Source organism: Gouania willdenowi, chromosome 13 (genome assembly GCF_900634775.1).
Source record: "Gouania willdenowi chromosome 13, fGouWil2.1, whole genome shotgun sequence".
Lineage (NCBI taxonomy): Eukaryota > Metazoa > Chordata > Actinopteri > Blenniiformes > Gobiesocidae > Gouania > Gouania willdenowi.
The window spans coordinates 33,725,963-33,749,035 of NC_041056.1; the positions used below are offsets into that span (position 1 = coordinate 33,725,963).

The window sequence follows — 23,073 nt, forward strand, 5'->3', positions numbered from 1 at the left end:
GTAGGAAGTAGCAGCGCACATTTGGATGTGAGATCATCCATGCTCATCGGAGCTCAGAGGGAGAAAGAAAGGCGTTTACAAGACAGAAAATGGCGCTACGTGCAGAGCTGACGTTCCCAGCAGCGCACACTCCGACCAGAGCAAGTGTGTTATTCATGGATAATGTGGCGATTGTGAGATAAAACCATAAAAAAACGGGGTAAGCAGTGACACTCTGCATGTCTGGGAGGAGGGGGAAGTTGCGTGTGTGCAGACTGACGGGAGAGAAAGTTGGAGGAACGCCAAAATACAGTGAGAAATCCATTCAACTCTGACCCAGATAGGTAAATAATAATAATTTTGCCATCAAAAGCCCGGTCTCAGTGTTTTTTTTTTAGCTTTATATAAGGAAATGATGTTCAGATGTTAGAGATGTCACTAAATTAAAAAAAAAAAGCTTTAAAGTCACTGACAGGTTTTTTTTTTACAAAAAGGCTTTTTTCTCAGCTTTTTGCTCTGAAACTGAAGATTTGTGTAAAACTTGCTCTATTCAACGGCTGATTACAAAAGAACAAAACAGCCAGAAACAATTTTTTTTTTGTTGATGAAAGTAGTCTTTCAGAATCTGGTGTCAGATTTCAGATAGTCATAGTAGAAAATATTCTCTGGGTCTTTAAAAATTGCTTGATGTGTTGCAAGAAATGAGCAATTAGTACGTGTTGACCTACATGATCATGTGTTATCTAATTCAAGTTATTTTTTGTAGCACTACTAATACCTCAACTAACGTGGAATGTCACCTCTCTGCCGGAGAAGGAGCCTGAGCTTGTGTGCAAGGTGGAGAAGTTCGGACTAGATATAGTCGGTCTCACCTCGACACATAACAAGGGCTCTGGAACCAGCCTTCTCAACAGGGGTTGGACTCTCTTCTTCTCTGGAGTCACCAATGGTGAGAGGCGCCGGGCCGGGGTGGCTATACTTCTTGCCCCCCGACTTAGTGCCTGTACGTTGGAATTTACCCCGGTAGACAAGAGGGTAGCCTCCCTCCGCCTTCGGGTGGGGGGACGGATCCTGACTGTTGTTTGTGCCTATGGGCCAAACAGCAGCTCGGAGTATCCACCCTTCTTGGATTCCTTAGAGGGAGTACTGGAGAGTGCTCCTTCTGGGGAGTCCCTCGTTCTGCTGGGGGACTTCAACGCTCACGTTGGCAGCGACAGTGAGACCTGGATGGGCGTGATTGGGAGGAACGGCCCCCCTGATCGGAACCCGAGCGGTGTTTTGTTGTTAGACTTCTGTGCTCGTCACAGATTGTCCATAACAAACACCATGTTCAAGCATAAGGGTGTCCATATGTGCACTTGGCACCAGGACGACCTAGGCCGCAGTTCGATGATCGACTTCGTAGTCGTGTCATTGGACTTGCGGCCGCATGTCTTGGACACTCGGGTAAAGAGAGGGGCGGAGCTGTCAACTGATCACCACCTGGTGGTGAGTTGGCTCCGATGGCGGGGGAGGATGTCGGTTAGACCTGGCAGACCCAAACGTATAGTGAGGGTCTGCTGGGAACGCCTGGCAGAGTCTCAGAAGGAGCTTCAACTCCCACCTCCGGGAAAACTTCAACCATGTCTCGGAGGAGGCGGGGGACATTGAGTCCGAGTGGGCCATGTTCCGTGCCTCTGTTGCTGAGGCGGCTGATCAGTGCTGTGGCCGCAAGGTAGTCGGTGCGACTACCCGAACCCGTTGGTGGACACGGGGGGTGAGGGATGCCATCAAGCTGAAGAAGGAGTCCTACCGGGCCTTTTTGGCCTGTGGGACTCCGGAAGCAGCAGACCGGTACCGACGGGCCAAGCGGAGTGCAGCCACGGCGGTCGCCGAGGCAAAAGCCCGGACATGGGAGGAGTTTGGTGAGGCCATGGAGAACGACTTCCGGACGGCTTCGAAGAGATTCTGTACCACCATCCGGCGTGTCAGGAGGGGGAAGCAGTGCACCGTCAACAATATGTATGGTGCGGATGGTGCGCTGCTGACCTTGACTCGAGACGTTGTGGATCGGTGGGGGGAATACTTCGAAGACCTCCTCAATCCCACCGACACGCCTTCCAATCTGGAAGCAGGGCCCGGGGACCCGAGAGTGGGCTCTCCTATCTCTGGGGCTGAGGTTGCCGAGGTGGTTAAAAAGCTCTTCGGTGGCAGGGCTCCGGGGGTGGATGAGATCCGCCCGGAGTTCCTCAAGGCCCTGGATGTTGTGGGGCTGTCATGGCTGACAAGACTCTGCAACATCGCGTGGACATCGGGGGCAGTGCCTCTGGATTGGCAGACCGGGGTGGTGGGCCCCCTTTTTAAGAAGGGGGACCGGAGGGTGTGTTCCAATTATAGAGGGATCACACTCCTCAGCCTCCCCGGTAAGGTCTATTCAGGTGTACTGGAGAGGAGGGTCCGCCGGATAGTTGAACCTCGGATTCAGGAGGAGCAATGTGGCTTTCGTCCTGGCCGTGGAACTGTGGACCAGCTCTACACCCTCAGCAGGGTCCTTGAGGGGTCATGGGAATTTGCCCAACCAGTCCACACGTGTTTTGTGACCTGGAAAAGGCATTTGACCGTGTCCCTCGGGGATTTCTGTGGGGGGTCCTCCGGGAGCATGGGGTATCAAACCTCCTGATAGGAGCTGTTCGTTCCCTGTATGACCAGAGTCAGAGTCTGGTCCGCATTGCCGGCAGTAAGTCGAAATCGTTTCCGGTGAGGGTTGGACTCCGCCAGGGCTGCCCTTTGTCACCGATTCTGTTCTTAATTTTTATGGACAGAATTTCTAGGCGCAGTCAGGGCGTTGATGGGGTCCGGTTTGGGGGCCTCAGTATTGCATCACTGCTTTTTACAGATGATGTGGTCCTGTTGGCTCCAACATACCGTGACCTTCAACTCTCACTGGATCGGTTCGCAGCCGAGTGTGAAGCGGCCGGAATGAGAATCAGCACCCCCAAATCCGAGTCCATGGTTCTCGACCGGAAAAAGGTGGAGTGCCTTCTCCGGGTTGGAGATGAGGTTCTGCCCCAGGTGGAGGAGTTCAAGTACCTCGGGGTCTTGTTCACGAGTGAGGGAAGGATGGAGCGAGAGATCGACAGGCGGATTGGTGCGGCGTCTGCAGTGATGCGGAGTCTGCACCGGTCCGTCATTGTAAAAAGGGAGCTGAGCCAAAAAGCGAAGCTCTCGATTTACAGGTCGGTCTACGTTCCACCCCTCACCTATGGTCATGAGCTTTGGGTCATGACCGAAAGAACAAGATCGCGGGTACAAGTGGCCGAAATTAGTTTCCTCCGTAGGGTGGCTGGGCTCTCCCTTAGAGTAGGGTGAGAAGCTCAGTCATTCGGAAGGGGCTCAAAGTAGAGTCGCTGCTCCTCCGCATCGAGAAGAGCCAGATGAGGTGGCTCGGGCACCTAATTAGGATGCCCCCTGAACGCCTCCCTATGTCTCTCGGCTGGCCTGGGAATGTCTCGGGGTCCCCCCGGAAGAGCTGGAGGAAGTGGCCGGGGAGAGGGAAGTCTGGGCCTCCCTACTGAGGATGCTGCCCCAGCGACCTGGAAACGGCTAAGCGGAAGAAGATGGAGATGGAGATGGCGATACTGATACATCAGTCGATAATCTTTTTACAGATAGTATACAGAATTTATAATGTATACAGAAATAGATTTTTTGCAATGACCATTCAAAATTGGTTTACACTTAAATGAATACATAATAAATACAGCAATACATCTGCAAAGTTTAACCAAATTTATCACTCTTGTATACTATGCTAACAATCAAAGATTAGCTCAAATTGTTAATATTTTATACAGGTGAATTGAATTGAATGCCTGCTACTGACAGCGCAATAAAAAATCCATCTGTTAAAAAGTAATTACTACTCTGAATAGTTTTTGAGAAGCATACTTTGTACTTTTACTTAAGTATTTAACACCAGTATTTAATAATTAGTACATTAGTTAATTAGTAATTGAGTACAATTTAAGCAAAGTAACAGTACTTGCACTTGAGTACTCATTTTCAGTACTCTTTCCACGTCTGCAAATAAGGTAACTTGAGCGTCCACACGGCACACAAAATGTGAAATAAATCAATGAAGTCTTTTGTTTGTGGTTTGTGTAAGTCTTACAACACAGAGAAAAGAGCTCCGTTTCAAATTTTCTACATTTGTGACATCACAAGTGCAGTCGGGAAAGAAAATACCCTCCCCTCCGCTGGTATCTCCACTCATGGACTCCACCTCCAACCAGATGAAAACTTTTGCAAAAGTCCGCCAATTTTTTTTCTTGCTAGCAAAGGAGTGATGGCTACCGGTAAAACGAAATACAAAACTTGCTCGCTGTCGGTGCCGCACCTCCACGGTGAACATACACTGTAGTGTAAACACTATTTGTTCATGAGATGTACTTTGCTTTTGTGGTTTCCAGCGCACTTTATTGCCTTGTATGATCTGATGTGTTTGTGACACAATGCGATGCAGCGGTTAGACAAAACAAATGATTTTCACCTGAAATGCACTATTCCTGTAGTTAGAAGAGCAGAGGAGGAGAAGAAAGTGACTTAGCAGCTCAACACTCCAGTGAGAGTTTGAATGACTGCCGCTTCAATAGCCACGTGCTTTACTGTAATGTGCAGGTTTTTTTGGCTGAAAACAATAACAACAGTGTGTGGATAGCACAATAAAATAGCTTTGGTGATCACTGATCTCCCTCGTCAAAGAGCGGGGCATGCAGGCATGTTAACGTCTGTAGACACACCCAGTCACGAATATGCATAAGTAGGCCCCTAAACAGTCCAATTTTAGAACTGCTCAGAAAGTCACTTTTCAGAGGGCTAAAACTCTGAAAAACAGGCGAGTTTGGGACTCTGAGAAAAAATGAAGATGGGTGAAAAGCATGTCCCCTTTAAAAAACCTGTCTCATTGGGTTTTATGACAGGTTTGAGGGACCATTAGCAGGTTTTGGCCTGAAGACCTCAGGCTCCGAGTTGAGGTGTAGGGCTGTATTAGATTATTCTGTGAAAGTCAGGACCAGAATTTAAAATTTCACTCTGAAGGCAACAGGGAGCCAATGGAGAGACATCAGAAGTAATATGGTCTCTCCTGTTGGAGCGGGTCAGGAGCCTCGCTGCAGAGTTTTGAACATACTGTAGACGGGTCAGCTCCTTCTTATTTAGGCAGGTGAAGAGGCTGTTACAATAATCCAAGCATGAATAATAGTCTCCAGCTTGGCGATATCACAAAGCTGAAAGAAACAGTTCTTTTTTAACTGTCTTGAATGCTCCACTAAAGGCATGTCTTTATCAAAGATAACTCTGAGGTGACACGCTCAATACCAGGGATGACTATAACAGGGACAACAATGAGTGTCTCAGTTTTCTCTGAGTTTAATTGGAAACTGTTCTCACTCAGCCACTGCTTTAAATGGGACAGGCAATCCATTAAAGAGGTAAGATAGGGCCCTATAAAATCTATGTTAACGGAATCGCGGACAGAATCACGGAATTGACCAATGAAAACGGTTAAAAACGGAAATGGACAAAAACAACATAAAACGCCATCACCGTGAGGCAAGGAACGTTTTTATTTTTTATTTTTTAAATGGGGAAATGTTTCGGGGAGCACTCATTAGGTGCACTGATCTCATCCCTCCTGTCCTGACTGCACTGAGCACTGCCTAAACCACCCAAACACGGTCTAAAATTGCCAAAAGAAACTGCGTAAATCATCACTGACTCCTAAATACAAAGCCACCAGTGCCCGTTTAACTTTTCTGTGCCTGTAAAACTCCGTTTCTCATGCAGCACAGCTGCGCTCCATGATAACGTCATCAGCTTTAATCAGCTTCACCTGCTCAGATCATTTGAACAACATCTCATCAGAGCTACAGAAGATCCGTGGGATCAGCGAGCGCCAACCCCCACAAACAGCATCATCCCCACCCCATCCCCAGCACAGACGCCAGCACCTCCTCAGCGCGGTGGGCCACCCCAGGTCCTGGTACACAGCAGCAAGACCTCCGCCTTGGCGCCCGGGACAGGGCTTCCCTAAAGCGGAGCAGCCAACACGGCATACACGTAGCTCCTTCAGGTGAACCATCTCTTGGTCCTTCTGCCACATCTCTGTCAGGAGCATAAAATAAGATGCGGGAAGTCGGAAGCCGGACGTGTCACCTCACCACCAGCCTAAACTAATCTCTTTGTGATTTCTTGGTAATACCTTAACTTAGAAATCCTTATCCAAAGGACGGAGAGCTGGTCCTGTTGACCTGTAAAAGTGTAAAACGAGAAGATCCAACAAAATATTTTAATGAGACAAAAGTCTCTTCTTTTCCTCAATTTATTCCACTAAAATGTATCATAATCTGTCCCCCTACTTGTCAAGTGACACAAAGAAGACAATATCTACCTATAAAAGCAAAGGAGGTCTGTGGGGACGTGGGGATGTGTGTGTGGATGTGGGGATGTGTGTGTGTGGAGCAAATATCTCCCCGACGTGTTGCCAGTTCGACCTGAAACTCGATCGACGGGTTCCAAATACCCCGAGTGCGTGTATCTGTCATTTTGGAGTAATTTGGTCATTTCAAAATGTTTATTCTAATTTTATTTCACTTCTGGACGGCCCCCGAAATGAAACCTATTAAATTTTTGACCTCAGGGTGTGAGGGGACGCTAGCGCGCCATCTATATCTATTTCACAGCACAGCTCACTTCCGGTGTGTGCCAGAGCTTCTGTGGGCTTCTCTTTAGGAAACATACTTTTTCTTTTTTTACTATTCCTACCCTAACCCTAACCCTAACGTTTCGAAACGTTTATTTTCATGTTAGTTTGATCGTACGCTATTTAGGCCGGACAGACCTCACCCGGAAGTTATTGACGGCAATGGCTGCTGTGTTGAAAGCTGCACATTTCTTCGAGGCGTATGTGTGGGAACCAACGGAGGAGATTAGAGTCCAGGTAGTCTCACACACACACACATTGATCAGGTGCACTTCACTATCGATAACCGTCTACGTGACACATGTGCAGGTATGTGAGTGTACAACGGACCACCATTTAGTCTGGTTACAGTCTGTGTCACGACACCCGTCCATAGGGTGGTAGTGCAGTGTTACGCTCTGAGTCAGATCTAAGTGTTTACATGTTGCTACATAGTGAAGGTCACCTGATGATTACTGCAGCTTCACTCACGTCACACCTGCCACTACATCTAACTACTGAAAATAATTAAGTTTAGTGAAAGTTAGGCAGGTACACGTGGATGGACTGGTACGCATGAATTTAGAATGGTTTCACCCCCCCTCCCTCCCAAACACACACACCAAACAACAAAAATATGAAAATGACTCAAAATACACAAAACTAATGATTTATATAAAAAAATACACAAAAGACAACAGAGATGCGAAAAAACTACACTAAAAAAAGATACAAAATGACTCCAGAATCACACTACAAATGCAACAAAAAACAATAATTATACAAAAAATGCACAAATGACGTAAAACAAAAAACGAAACAATTTATACAGGAAGTACACAAAACGACAACAGAAATGCACAAAAATATACAAAAGGCTACAAAAACACACACAATGACTCCAAAAAATATATCAAACGAAAAAAATATAAAAATGAATAAAAAAACTACACATTCATCATGCGCATGTCTCATAGAATTAAACCAGGAAAATTGCACCCACATTTTGCACCCGTAAATATACTCCTTATGCTCCCACATGAATGCATACTTCCGACGGGCACTGTACTAGTAGCGTAAAAGCAAATGCATTGTGACAATGAAAAATGTTCACGACTGAGTGGTCATATAGTAGAAAGAGTCGTACCTGAACTCTGAGTAACTGGGATGATAGTGGTGGACCTGATGGTTGTGGTGGTCGTCTTCTCGTTATCATTTCCTGGCTTAGTATTGTTCTGTGTGGCGGCAGTAGTGAAAGAGGTGACTTGGGTAGATCCTCCTTGATCCTTTGAGTTGGTGTGAGTATTTGGCATGAAGGTCTTTAGATGGTGGGCAGCTGCTGTCATGTTGGCGCTTTTAGCCTTCTCACACTGTGAACTTTTATCACCAACACTGCACAGAGCACTGGGTGCTGAAGGAAGGGCAGCTGGCTCAGAGTTCAACCCTCTACTGTCTTGAAGGTAGCCTGGATGACTTGGTGATCTGAGCATTCTCTGGTGCTGCAGGGTGCTTCTGTACAGTGGGTTATGATTCAGGTCATTGGTGGGAGGAGTTGTTGAAGAAACTGGTAGTTCTCTGGTGACATTGTAGGTGATGGTGTCCTTACCCACTTGAGTGTCCGCTGAGGTAACAAACAATTCATCCTTGGAGACAGAGGCTGTAGGGAAAGAAATACGATTTGGATTACAAACAATAGTTGCTGGATGAATGCTGATTTAGTCAATTAATTATTATTCTTACATGCAATGCAAAAGTAAAGAATACCTTTCCATTCTCTTTCTGCTCTGTGGCTGCAGCTATTCTTCTCTAGAATAAAATACTTAGTTTTGTTGTCACTTCTCTGTAGCCATTGTGGTCCTCTATTTGTTCTGTAAGTCTTTGTTGGTTCTGTTTAGTTCCCATTATAGTTTTTGTTCCATGTGTCAACCTTGTCTTTGCGTTCCCAGGTATTCCTGCTCATGTCTCCACCTCCCAGAAATGTCTGTGTTTGGGTTGTTAATGATTAGCTGCCTCATGTTTTGCACCCAGGTGTGGCCCCTTCCCAATCAGGCCTCCCTCACTATTTAGCTGAGTGCTCGGACACAGAATTGCTGGATTATTGTGAATGTCAACCTCTTCGTGTCCCACTGCGGCTTGTACCCTGCTCCTTGAATTTCCTTGTGTAACCTTTGGATTTTAGTTTTGTCATTAAAATGAATCAGAAAAAACTTTATTTGTCCCTGTAGGGTATTTAGAAATACTCCAATTTTGAACATTACACCTGCCTGCTGCCTGATTCTGTTTGTGCGCTTGGGTCCTCCTCATCCTCAACTCTGAAATGTGACAATACTCTTCACAAAGGAACCAAAACTCTGCAGGAGTATCTTGGACAACAAACCTTTATTATCACTATGTGCAATCAAGAAAAGTGCCAGTTAAAAAAAAATTACCATCCATTTAACCATATTTATTTCACTCAAACAACAGAATTTGTATAAAGTTTCTTTTATAATACAGCAGGAATGTGTAAGGGAAGGATGAATAAGCCATGATTTACCACACAGTGACCTCAATATGAACTACAGATTGTTACCTCGATAATGTTGGGCTGCAGCAGTTTTACATGTTTTAATCATGGTTGTTTTTTGATGTTTCTCTTTGTACACTTGCTTTGTTGTATTTGCCCTGATGACGCCTTTTGGTTAGGACTGTCACTGTGAAAGAGTACTGGTTCTCAGTAACCAACCTGATTTTATTAGACAAAGACAAACACAAGACAATATAAGAAACCATGGCACATAAAGAAATTCATAATAATAATAATAAAAATAGTCACCTACAAGTGTTGATGAGGAAAAAAGTGTTTTATTTAGTGGGATGTACTTCCTATATAGTGTTTGCTGAATTTGTTTGACACACAGCCAATATTAAAACCAACAGAGATAAACAAATAACAGTTCTTGGAAAGATAAACAAAACAAGGTGGTTGCCACTCCGCTTTGCCCACTGTCTATAATTGGTTTACTTTAGGTAAGGTTACGATAAAATAAGTCTGTGGTGCTTATATCATGTTTTAAAGGAGACATATCATGCTTTTAAATCTTTCCTTTTTACATATAAATCATAAAGTTGTGGTCTATATAAAGCGGAACTGCAATGCTTGGGTCTGAATTCCTCATTATTATAGCTCCACAGGCCCCTTTTCTACCACTTTTCTGATGTGCTTCTGAGAGCAACTCGTTTTGGTGCGGTCTCTTTAAATGCAAATGAGACACTTCATACCCCACCCCCTCTCCAGGTTGCAGAGGTGACACCCTGTTAGGCCATTTTTGTAGTTTGATAGAAGAGATACGATTATGTAGCGGCGCGGAAACTTTTTATTCACACGTTATTTACAAAATGTCAACAACAGAAGACTTGTCCATCCAGCCTTACATGTTCGAGCCAGAGTCGGACCCAGCGGAGCGAGATGAAAATGATGATGAACCAACAGAACGTCTTCATATGGATGTTAACAAGTGAGCTAACACAAGCGCCGAGCTAACGCTGCTTCAGCAACCTCCGCCAGTATAAAGAAGGATTTGCCGAAAGACTTCGTCTGATTGAGGGTTCAATTCCTTCTATCTTTGGAGACGACGAACAGAGCACTTCGGTAAGCTGTAAATAACGCTAAAAAGTGTGATGATAAGATGTCCCTGTCATTGTTTTGTTAGCATTAGCAGTTGCTCCATCTTCATATTTTACCGCTGTGTGCTCATTTTAGATTCTTGATGATATGGCCTACGTGATTTAATTTAAGTCTAAAGTTTTCATTAGTCATTTCATTTTGCCGTTTTTGTCTCCGAAAAGACTGTATTAAAATGCATTTCGTGATGTTAGCTTGACGCTAGCGTCATCCTTGAAGTGCTTCGCGCACACAAAAATTACCTCACCCACAGATGTGGGTACATTTCCGTGAAAAATAAAACTCAACCAGGCACTTCAAAAAGGTTCTGATGCTGGGAGACGGTGTAATGAAGCGTGTGGGTTACTACATCCAACAACCGAACATTTTGACTTATCCTCTCGTAACTTCGGCATCCTTGAGCTTGGACTACAAAATAAAAGCGAGAAATGAAAATGGCGGATTGTTTAAAGTGTTGGGCCTGGAGTCGATGTCCTAATTTGCCAGTTCCGCTGCAAATACTGACGTTATTGTTGAAAAAACGTAATAGAGAATCGAAAAATCGAAACAGATTGAAAAATAGGACCAAAACAGAATATAAAGATATCAACGATAGATATCAAAAGTGGATTTAGCATGATATGTCCCCTTTTCATTTATTGAATAAAAACCCCTTGAGAGCTTACTCACGCAGTAACCAATTGCTGTTTCTACAGTAAGAATATACAGTAACTTGTGTACTACAATGCATCATGGGTAAAAAAATGATTGCAGTAGTTAGCATGAATTTTCTACAGAGACATATTGTAAAACTACAGGAAATCTGTGTTCTCCCTGTAGATTGTGTGAATTACAGTTTATTATTGTTTATGAGGGACCTCCCTCATGCACATGGCGATTTGAAGAGGGAACAGATTTCATCCACTCATTCAGCACTGTGCACTGTTCACAGTCAAAAGCCTCCGCAGAAAACTAGCACACCAAGCTAGCCTGTCTGAGCAGGACCCCTATCTTCCCCCTTATGTTGTGGCCGTTGCAGCGGGAGAAGAGATGGGGACCCTCATGGATATCGCGGAGGCACACGGCTCCAGCTGGGGTTCCCAGTATGAGAGACAAAGTGATATTCTTAGGCATTCCAGAAACCCCCAACGACAACCCAGAGATTCTGCTGAAAAACTTCATGTCGTCTGCGCTTAAAATCCCGGCAGAAACCATGAAAAACATCACCTTTCACCGTGTCCATCGTCTTTGTCCACGCAGAGGTAATCACCCACGTCCTATCATTGCCAAATTTGAACACTTTCAACAGAAAATCCAGGTTAAAGGTAAAGATTGGGAACATAAAGGTACACAATTCGGCATGAATGATCAATTCCCTCGAGAAATAAATGACTGTCCAAAAACCCTGTATCCTATTTTCAAAGAAAACCAACAGAGAGGCCGAAATTCCAAACTGGTCGTAGACAAGCTTTACATAGATGGCCAACCGTTTAGGGATTCTAACATCACCCCCTGGCTCTGGAAAGAAAAATCTAATTAAATTAAACTAAATTAAAAAAACAAAAAATGATTTATGAGTTAATAATGAAAGGATAATTCTCCACTCATGGTGTAGTTAAGGTAGCACTTTTTGAAAGGTAAGATAAATGTGTGTGTGTGTTAAAAAAACACAATAATAATTTAAAATGTTTATATATATATTGTAGGGAACCAAACCACATCAAGCCTAAAGACCCTCTTCCTCACAGGAATTAACCAATGAGTCTGTTTCTTTATCTCAAACTGTTTACAGAACAACTGTCCCAGCAACTTTGAGGTGCATAGCTAACCCCACTATGCGGCCTTTTGAACCCAGTAACGTAGCCGAAAAGACTGACCCAACTCTTTGAAATTTTCAGTACGAACTCTTTTTACAACTCCACATGGGGGAAGAACATCCGTCTTCTCCCTCCTTTACAAACATACCTTTGGGATGCTGTAAGATCACAGAACTGTCCCACTGATCCCTGACCCCCTGTGGTGAGCTGTCCACACTGCCCAGGCCTTCTCTGAGATGTTTCCAAAAAAATTGTATTATGTTTGAAAAGTCACAAATGAAAACATTATTGGAATGGGTTCTGCAGAAATTGAAATTGCAAATGTTGTCTGTCCTATTCCACTCTTTTCAGATAATTTTATATCCGACATAGGGTGCCCGTTATCCCCACTGCTGTTTGCACTGGCGATTGAGCTGTTGTCGGCTGCTCTGAAAAGGAGGGCAGGATTTGAGGGTATTGAAAGATGGGGCATAGAACATCGTGTCTCATTATATGCAGATGACTTGCTTTTATATGTCAAAAATCCTCTGAAAAGCATTCCTCATATCCTGACACTGTTGAACTCTTTTGGTCACATATCTGGATATAAACTTAACATCTCTAAAAGTGAATACTTCCCAATAAACCAATCAGCCAAAGACATACCTCCCTGGTCTATTCCTTTCAAACCAGCCATCACAGGATTTAACTACCTTGGCATTACAATCACACACTCTATACGAACTATGCGTGAGAGGAATTTGACCTCATTGACAGCTGCAGTTAAATCCGATTTACAAAAATGGGACTATCTGCCGTTATCTTCAGCAGGTAGGATACAAATAATTAAAATGAGTGTACTACTGAGATATTTGTATGTTTTTCAATGCCTCGCGGTGTTTCTTCCGAAATCGTTTTTCACAGCCATAAATGGTATTATTTCATCATTCATCTGGGCTAATAAACATTCAAGGGCAAATCAAACACTGCTCTGCAGGGATAGATTAATTGGGGGGCTGGGGCTACCCAATCTCATTAGCTACTATTGGGCAGCCACTATGAACAAGATTATAGCATGGTTCACAAGCCCTCACCTCAAGTGGTGCCGAAGTGAGTCCGTCTCATGTTCCTCATCTCTGCTGGCTTTGGCTTGCAGTACCTTGCCCCTCACGCTGTCAGATTTCACTTCTAATCCAGTTGTTATTGGAACTCTTAAAATTTGGGCACAAATACGGCATCACCTTGGATGGCTCACTGTCCCTCTAGCATCTCCTATTTGCAATAATCATCTCTTTATTCCAGCGAAGACCGACTCACGATTTGCCACCTTAGAAAAGAAGGGATTATGTAATTTGGGGGACCTGCACATGGATGGTGTGTTTGCAAGTTTTAATCAATTAATATCTACTCTTAACCGACATAAATCAGACTTCTTCTGGTACTTTCAACTGCGGAACTTTGCAAAAACGCACACTACATCATTCCCACAGACTCCAACACCCAGTGGAATAGACTTGATTCTTAAGGCTAAAACCTTTCATTCTTTTATAAATTACTCTCTCCTATGAGCGAATCTATTGTTAATAAAATCAAGGTACACTGGGAGTCAGAACTAAAACTTAATTTCTCTGAGGATTTCTGGGAGGGGGCCTTGAGGGCTGTTAACTCGTCGTCCAGTTGTGCCAGACTCTCTCTCATACAATTTAAGGTCCTGCATAGATTACATTATAGCAAGGAGAAACTTTCAACGCTCTATCCAGACACAGTTGACCAAAATTGCAATAGATGTTCACAAACCCCATGCAATCTTACTTATATGTTTTGGTCATGTCCTAAACTGTCCACATTTTGGCAACTATTCTTTAAAACAATTTCAGATGTTTTGGACATTAATATACTTCCTACCCCACATATTGCCATTTTCGGCAAAGCTCCAGACGACCTTCGTACTACAAATATTCAAAACAATGTCATAGCCTTTGCGTCCCTTATTGCTCGTAGAAGAAGTTTGGTTACGCGACATTCTCTCTCTTCTTAAACTTGAAAAGATCAAGTTCTCACTTAGAGGCTCGTCTAATAGATTCTACTCCCACTGGAGACCATTGTTCTCCTATTTGGATGGGCTCCCAGCAACGGAAGTCTGTTTGTAAGCACCCACTGTGGGCTCATATGTGAGCACCACTTCTCTCTGTCAGTCCACTGGCGGCAGATGACCCCCCCACAATGTATTCATTATAAAATATGCCAGCATGGCGGTTCCGCATCAACAACCGGGGAGTGGGCAGCCATCGATATTCATTCTGTACTGTTGATGACAGCTATTCAGGCAGGTATGAGGATGCGCACATGCATGGTTCATGTGTTAAGATGTGTAGCTGCACATGTGCACTTAAATAGGTGTGGACATGTGTATATGTGGGGGTGTATGTGCTGTGCAGAGTTAAGTGTATACTGTATATGTGTATGTGTATATACTTTTGTATGCAAATGTATATTTCTATCATTTCTATTTTGTAGTCATATTTGCACGATAATTATTTAAGAGGCTCAGGGGTTTGGGGTGAGGGGAGGGCGGGGCTTTCTTTGTTTTGTTTGGATCAAGTTTTTGTCTTTTTTGTCCAAATTGTTTAACTGTATAAAAAGAAAAGAAATTGTATACTTTTGTATACAATGATATCTGTGACTTGCATTTCATAAATAAAATTATAAAAAAAAAAAAAAAAAAAAAAGAAAGAAACTTACAGAAGAATACGCAGCTAACCCGTCTGAACTTTTATGGAAAAAAACTCCCAAAATACAAAACTTAATCTGGATATTATCTTATCTAAAAAAATGATTTTATTTTGCAGCAATTACGATACAAAAACTTCGACTACAATAATAAATCAGGCAAATACTGAGCAAATCAGCTTAAACACAACAAAGAAAATTATTTTATAGCAGAAAATTCTGATAATTCAGGTCACACTTTAAACTTACCTCAGGACATTAATAAGATTTTTCAAGGTTATTATCAAAACCAAGATAATAACCATGGTTATTAAACCCTGACCCTGAAGATATTAAAACCTTCCTCAATAACTTAAACCTACCACAGCTCACCATAGATCAGAAAACCACCTTAGACTCACCATTAACCTTACAAAAACTAAAAAATGCTTTGGATAGCATGTCGACAGGCAAAACACCTGGTCCAGATGGGTTCCCTGCTGAATTCCTAAAATATTTCTGGTCAATGCTGGCTCTGCTTTTTTTAGAGTAGTGACAGTGATTAAAAATAAAGGTTCTGTAAGAGGCTACACGAATACAGTGAACATTAAATTATTACTTAAACCAGACAAAAACCCCATGTTACCCTCAAGCTACCGTCTCATCTCACTTATTAACACAGACATAAAAATTATTTCCAAAGCACTCATTTCCAGGTCAGAGAAAGTAGTACAGTCAATTATATATCAAGACCAGACATGATTTATTAAAAATAGACAATCCACAGACAATGTGAGAAAACTGTGTAATTTGATCAACATGGCACAGTCAACTGGTCATTCCTCCTTGCTGTCCACGGCAAACTTGACTTTGGACAATCATTCATAGAATGGATCTCCAACCTGTACAAGTGTCGAGAGCGAGAGGCTCTTTAACACAGCGTCAATTATCACTGAGGAGCACAATAGCAGGCTGACAGCAGAGCATGCTGAAATGCTTATTTTCTTAAAAAAAAAAATCTCCACATCATGCTTGGACTGCAGAAAGTGGAGATGGAGGAGTAGTAAGGGTAGTCAGCAGTTTAGTGAAATGACGATTATTATTTGTTTTCTGCTCTTATTAAAGGGATATGTTTATTTTGTTACACTGTTTTTTTAGTGAAGACTAAGAGCAGTGATCACATTGTTTTGGGCACAGTCGGTGAAACTTGAGCTGTGAAATCCTATCTTTGAACAGTGGACAATATTGTGTTGTTTTTGTTCCTCAGTTGTTCCCACCATATACTGAGCAACAATAATAACTGAAGTGAACTTGAATTGTTTGCACAAAAAACCCACAGCCTGTGAGCTAGATAGCAAAATAATAGGTGACACGTAGCAGGTAGCAGCGCACCTTTGGGTGAGAGATCATCCATGCTCAGCAGAGCTCAGAGGGAGAGGATGAAAGGTGTTTATAAGACAGAAAATGGCGCTACATACGATATTTGACGTTCCCAGCAGTGCACAGCAGCGTATACATGACCAGAGCATGTGTGGAACTCATGGATAGTGTGGCGACAGTGAGATAAAACAATAAAAAAAAAAAACAGGGAACGCAGTGACACTCTGTATGTCCGGGTGGAAGAGGAAATTGCGTGTGTGCAGACCGACAGGAGAGAAAGTACAGTAAGAAATCTATTCAACTCTGAACCAGATAGCAAAATAATAATAATTTTGTCATCAAAAGCCCTGTCTCAGTGCTTTTTCTGTGTTTTATATAAGGAAACAATGTTCAGATGTTAGGGTTGTCACTAAAGCAATAAAAAAAAAATAGCTTTAAAGTCACTGACAGGGTTTTTTTTTTTTTAGAAAAAGCCTTTTTTCTCAGCTTTTTGCTCTGAAACTGAAAATTTGTGTAAAACTTGCTCTATTCAACAGCTGATTACAAAAGAACGAAACACGCCAGAAACAAATTCTTTTTTTTAATGAAAGTAGAGGCTTCAATCAGAATCCGGTGATCAGATTTCAGATAGTCATAGTAGAAAATATTCTGTGGGTCTTTAAAAATCAGTCAAAATGCTCAAAAACGGCTGGCACTGAGGGGGGTAGAAAATCTGAAAATGGCTGGCACTGAATGAGTTAATTACAATAATTTGAGTATTTGTAATCAATTAGTTCCACCCCTGCTGATAAAGTTTCACACCTCCATGGTGTAAAATTATTCAAATTCATTATTTTAATCTGTTAATAGATAACTGTAAAGTGTTTTTATGTTTTGTTGAAGAGATGTATGCTCTGTAGGTAAAACTAAACTTTGTTAACAGAGAAAAGTGTGAAAGATCCTTGTGTGGATCCAGCAGTTGGCATGTGTAAAAAGATTGAGTGCTTTTTCATATACATGGACAAGGAAGAGAGAATTGGCTGCTGCTTAGGCCGACCTACACTTGTCTCCTCACAGGCTCATCACCAAAACACCAACAAGGTGGGGGTCACAACAACAAATGATAGAGCGGGTTCTTGAACAGGAGAAGGCCATACCTTAGGTCCTGAAAGCAGATAAAAAGACCAGACATCTGGAACCTACTTGGCTGGACATTGATGTTTGGGAATCTGTGACCAAGACCCTCAGCCCTCTAATGGAGTTCATCGATGCACTGTCTTGGGAGGAGTACCTCAGTGTGTCATACCTCAAACCTGTGCTCCATCTACTGAACAATAGTTCTTCCTCACTCTGATGATGACAAAGACCTGATGTCACGCCATTCACCTCTAGCGCCACTTAGGGGCGCTGTTTTCCTGTTTTCTTTTCTTTTTTTCAATGGTACTGTGAGTGAGTGACCTGGTTGCTGATGAGTTCCAGCTGCAGGATGCAATGAGCAGCCTCATAGAGCCAGCACCCTGAACATCAGTCAGTGCCAGATCGTATGCAACCTCGAGCTCAACTCAGAACTCCACTCGATCGGCTCCTGCTTCCGCCTTGTCTCGCCTCTGCTTGTTCCTGCTCATCTGTTCATCTGCCTCTGTCTGTCTTGGGTCGTGGAGCCTAGATCCTCTGTTCCCAAGAATCCCCAGCCATCCTGTCCATGTCAGCACCAGACTCAGCCTTCGCTCCGTTGCCTGCCATCCTCACCCTTGGCCCAGCCTCCCTGAAGACTCAGTTAAGCCTTGCACTTTCTAGCGGACCCCAGGTTTTGCCAGCTCCCTCAGTTATTTAATAAAACGGTTAAATTCAATTCTATCTCCGTGTGCTTGTCATCTGCACCTGAGTTTTTACCCGCCCCATAACACCAGACAAAACACATGAAGACGGCCATTGTCCAGTATCTTAATGATAAGTACTCTGACCCTGCTACCAATGACCTGCTAGACATGGCGTCCTTTGCTGATCCCCACTTTAAAGACTTAGTAGATGACAGGAAGGACTATATCAAGACCAGGGGCCTCATTTAAAAAAGTGTGCCGAGGTAAGCACACTTCAGCTGGCGTATGCTAAAAACCAGGAAGTGCGTACAAATCTTTTTTTTTTTACGATTTATAAACGAGGACACACGTACGTCCCGCAACTGTTTCCGTTTATAAATCACAATCAACTTGAAGGTTGGCGCACATGAAGAAACACCTTGCTCTGCCCATTTGGTGCCCATAAAAGGTCCAGTGAACGCCCTAAATGAATATTCACTACTACGAATTTCACGGTGGACCAAAAGGGAAAACGAGCAAATAAAACAAATTTCAATCAATGTGAGGTGGAGGTATTAATTGTTGAGAAATACACACACAGGGCAGGGTAGTTTGGTGACACAGTGTGCATTACAAATGATAGAAAATCAGATGGCGTTGCGTTGCCTCATCAGAGTGTGACAGGTGAACAATAAACAATCACAGTGGAGGAGAAAATGTGGATCACTCTCCATTGGAAGAATGTTTGTTCAACAGGTGGAGGAAAGAGCACCGGAGCTCAGCCTCACAAAAACCTGGAGGATCAGTGGGGATTGAGGATCCCCTCTGTGTAACGGAGGTGGGGGACACACACAGATGCACTATATATGCACCAAAAACATGGGATTAAGCTCCGCAGCAGCTAGTCTTCCTTCCACTGCAGCCTCTTCCTCGCTACCGCAGCACCTTGTCCTCACGGAGGGTCCTGGTTCTGTCTATAGGTCTCATTGGTCTCTGTCGATCCTTTCCCTCCAGAGTCTCGCGTGCACCTAGTCCTCCAGCAGAGCCATTGTGCGTCTTTACGCATTAGAGTGTGTTGATCGGCAGTTTTGCACAATAATCATATAATTTTGATTACAATTATTATTATTAATAAAAAACTGTATTTGTAGGCGTCACTCACTCCCTGAGTGTATATTCAGTAATTTTTTTTCCTCCTCTGTTTTTGCAAATGCATCTTTCAAATAATGTGTTGTGAAATGTTCAATGTGTTCGATTATTTCACACAAATTATATTAATTTCACAGAGCTGTCTTTAATTTCATCCTTCTCCTGTTGGCGTCGGAGTTTCCCGTTTCTCATGATTTTGTGCGTACGGAAGGGTCAGAACTGCAGTGGAGGTGTGCACATTATCTCGCCAGGTTTTTTTTTATAAATCCCAAACTTTGCTTATATGTGACATACTCTTTCTTTTGTATGTACGCAGCGTTTATAAATGAGGCCCCTGAAGCAGAAATTCAAGTACTGCTTGAGAAGCAAGCTGAAGCTGTACCTGCCACCGAGTCACCCCTACATACGAGCACTGCAGCTGCTGGTGGAGCTGTGGAGAGAGAAAAAAAAAACATCCACTCAGCCAGACCCAGCTGCTCTCTCTGACAGAGATGCCATTGAAGTGGAGATAAAAAGCTACCTACCCACTAGAGTGGTGGAAGCTGGACCAGGCTAATTTCCCAAGGGTGGCAAACCTTGCAAAGAATTTACTTTGCATTCCTGCCACCAGTGCTAAATGCCCTATCTGAAGGGGCACTAGTGTCAACATTGTCACATGCCACCGGTCTGCATTAAAGCCAGAGACTGTGGACAAGCTTGTGTTTCTGGCTAACAACATATAAAAGAGGATGGGAACTTGGGAAGCAAGTGAACCTCAGTAAACACTAAAGTTCAGTGTTGCAGCTTGTGATTTTAATTTTAAATATGCTTCTTTTTGTTGTTGTTTTTTACTGAAAAGATGCTAAGTGTACTTTAAGTGTTTCTCTCTTAAAAATATCAATCGGTAACACTTTTATACAACAGACAAAACAAAACAAAAGTCTGTTCTGTGTACTTGAAGTGGTGTTATTTAGAATTGTATTTTTGTGTTTTTTTAAGATGTGAAAAATTTGTTTGGTAACTTTGGTAACTTTGGTGAGAAAAGCCAAACGTTTGTACTCAGAGAAGTTACAACATCAGTTCTCTGCGAATGACTCGGCTTCTGTCTGGAGAGGGCTCAGGCAAATTACAAACTACAAGCCCAGAGCCCCTGCTGCTGCTAACGACCTCTGCCTGGCCAACAGTCTGAATAACTTCTATTGTAGATTTGACAGACAATCGGACAGACCTGACTCCAACCCCCCTCACACCTCTGACCAGCCTCACTCCAACACCTTCACCCCCCACATCAAAGCTACAGTCTCACCACAGCTGCTTACAGAGGCTCTCTCCCCTATCTTCCCCCCTCTCCTCCCCCCCTCCCACAGAGACACCTTTCTCCATCAAAGAGAGAGATGTAAATAGACTTTTCAGGAGACAAAACCCCCGTAAGGCTTGTGGACCAAACTCTATCTCTCCTTCCACCTTAAAGCACTGTGCTGATCAGCTGTCTCCAGTGTTCACAGACATTTTAACACCTCACTGGAGACATGCACCGTACCAGCCTGTTTTAAGGCCTCCACCATCGTTCCTGTCCCTAAAAAGCTGAGGATCACAGGACTTAATGACTACAGACCCATCGCTCTGACATCTGTGGTCATGAAGTCCTTTGAACGCCTCATGCTCTCCCACATCAAGGACATCACCGACCCCCACCTGGACCCCCTGCAGTTTGCTTATAGATCCAACAGGTCTGTAGACGATGCTGTAAACCTGGCTCTGAACTTCATCCTCCAGCACCTGGACTCCCCAGGCTCCTACGCCAGGATCCTGTTTGTGGACTTCAGCTCTGCTTTCAACACTACAATCCCAGCTCTCCTTCAGGACAAGCTTTCCCAGCTGAATGTGCCAGACTCCACCTGCAAGTGGATCACAGACTTCCTGTCTGACAGGAAGCAGCCAGTGAAGCTGGGAAAAACCATCTCTGCTCCCCGGACCATCAGCACTGGATCTCCTCAGGGCTCTGTTCTTTCTCCTCTGCTCTTCTCCCTGTACACCAACAGCTGCACCTCCTCTCACCAGTCGGTCAAACTCCTGAAGTTTGCAGACGACACGACCATCATCGGTCTCATCTCTGATGGAGACGAGTCTGACTACAGGTGGGAGACAGACCGGTTGGTGTCCTGGTGCAGCCAGAACAACCTGGAGCTCAAAACTTTAAAGACAGTGGAGATGATAGCAGACTTCAGGAAGAACCCAGCCCCCCTCACCCCCCTCACCCTGGGAGACTCTACAGTGAGCTCTGTGGCGTACTTCTGCTTCCTGGGGACCATCATCACTCAGGACCTCAAGTGGGAGCTGAACATCAGCTCCCTCATCAAAAAAGCTCAGCAAAGGATGTACTTCCTGCGGCAGCTGAAGAAGTTCAGTCTGCCAACAAAGATGATGGTGAACTTCTACAGCTCCATCATCCAGTCCATCCTCTGCTCCTCCATCACCATCTGGTACGCTGCAGCTACGGCCAAGGACAAGGCCAGACTGCAGCGTATCATCCACTCTGCAGAGAAGGTCATCGGCTGCAATCTGCCCTCCCTCCAGGACCTGTACGCCGCCAGGATTTTGAGGCGTGCAGGAAAGATTGTGGCCGACCCCTCCCACCCCGGTCATAAACTGTTTCAATCTCTCCCTTCTGGAAGGAGGTTTCGGTCCATCAGGACCAGAACCTCCAGACACAAAAACAGCTTCTTTCCCTCTGCCAGCATCCACATGAACACACCCCAAGTCACCCACTGATCCCCCCCCCCACCCGATCACCACCTCCATGATGACATTATCTGCTGCACTGTATATATATATATATTTATCCTATTTATCCTTTATTTATCCCTCATCCTTTATATTTACCATTATTATTATTATTGTTGGGTTGTTCTTTGTTTTTTTTTGTTTTTTTGTTTCTTGTTTTGTGCACCAACTACCAAGACAAATTCCTTGTACTGTCCTTAAAACTGTACATGGCCATTAAAAACATTTCTGATTTCTGATTCTGATTTTGTTCTACACTTGGGAAGCAGACAGTTCGCCCATAGGTTTTCACACACGTGAAATGCTTATAGTATAAAGACCTGTCATGTAGAGCAAACGTCTTCGGAGTATATGAGATGGATAAAACAATGCAGTGGGAGCATCTACAAAAAGCTTCAATGCAATGATACATTACAACCAGTCATGCACCTGTCGTTATTAGTGGCAAATAATTAACAATCCAATTACATCGATGCACAATGACAACATCGATCCACATCATCATCTTTAGGATGTGCCTTTATTTTGAAATTCATTAGCACGTGACGTCTGTATGTCCGTGTCACCATTTCCTACTTTGCCTACCGCCTTCAAACAATGTGAACTGGGACATGGCTAGGCATGAGCAGCCAAAAAAAGGACGATGAGGATGACCTACGGTCACCTCTTGGAAATAAATCGGCGGTCTGCCTCTGCCTCCTGGTAACAAACACTCACGTCACACACACACGCACACACTGCAGTGTGTGAGAACAGAAACACAAGGAGAGAAAAAAAGCAAGCAGTGACAGTGAGGGAACTTTGGGCGGCTGGAGCCTCCACTGTTACTCTTTCACACACTCTGAGGTGTTTTCTTGTCCTTTTCCTTTAACGACACTTTTTCTGCCTTCAAACTCAACCGAAAACAACTTCACAGCAATCAAAATGATCAATAGAAGAACAAACTAGGAACAAACTAAATGTGATGATTTCAAATCTTGAATATGTCCATATTTTGTAAACTACGTCTTAAATTATATAATGTCAGGTCTTAAATTATGTATATTCATTTACCACTTCATTTTTCACCCCCATTTTTAATTACTTGTTAAACTAACTGAAACTGGAGAAGAAAAAAAAATTAAATCTGAAAAATACAACTAAATATTATCAGCAATT

At 43.5% G+C, this 23,073-nt stretch overlaps 1 protein-coding gene across 2 annotated transcripts in view; it reads right to left on the bottom strand.

The window, feature by feature from the left end:
- Positions 1–23,073, bottom strand: part of sez6b (seizure related 6 homolog b) — a 151,751-nt gene that overhangs the window by 63,588 nt on the left and 65,090 nt on the right. For both annotated transcript variants that reach the window (XM_028465518.1, XM_028465517.1), the window contains exon 2: positions 7,845–8,354. In XM_028465518.1, coding sequence (XP_028321319.1) covers positions 7,845–8,354 — 510 coding nt within the window. The remainder of the gene's footprint in view (positions 1–7,844; positions 8,355–23,073) is intronic.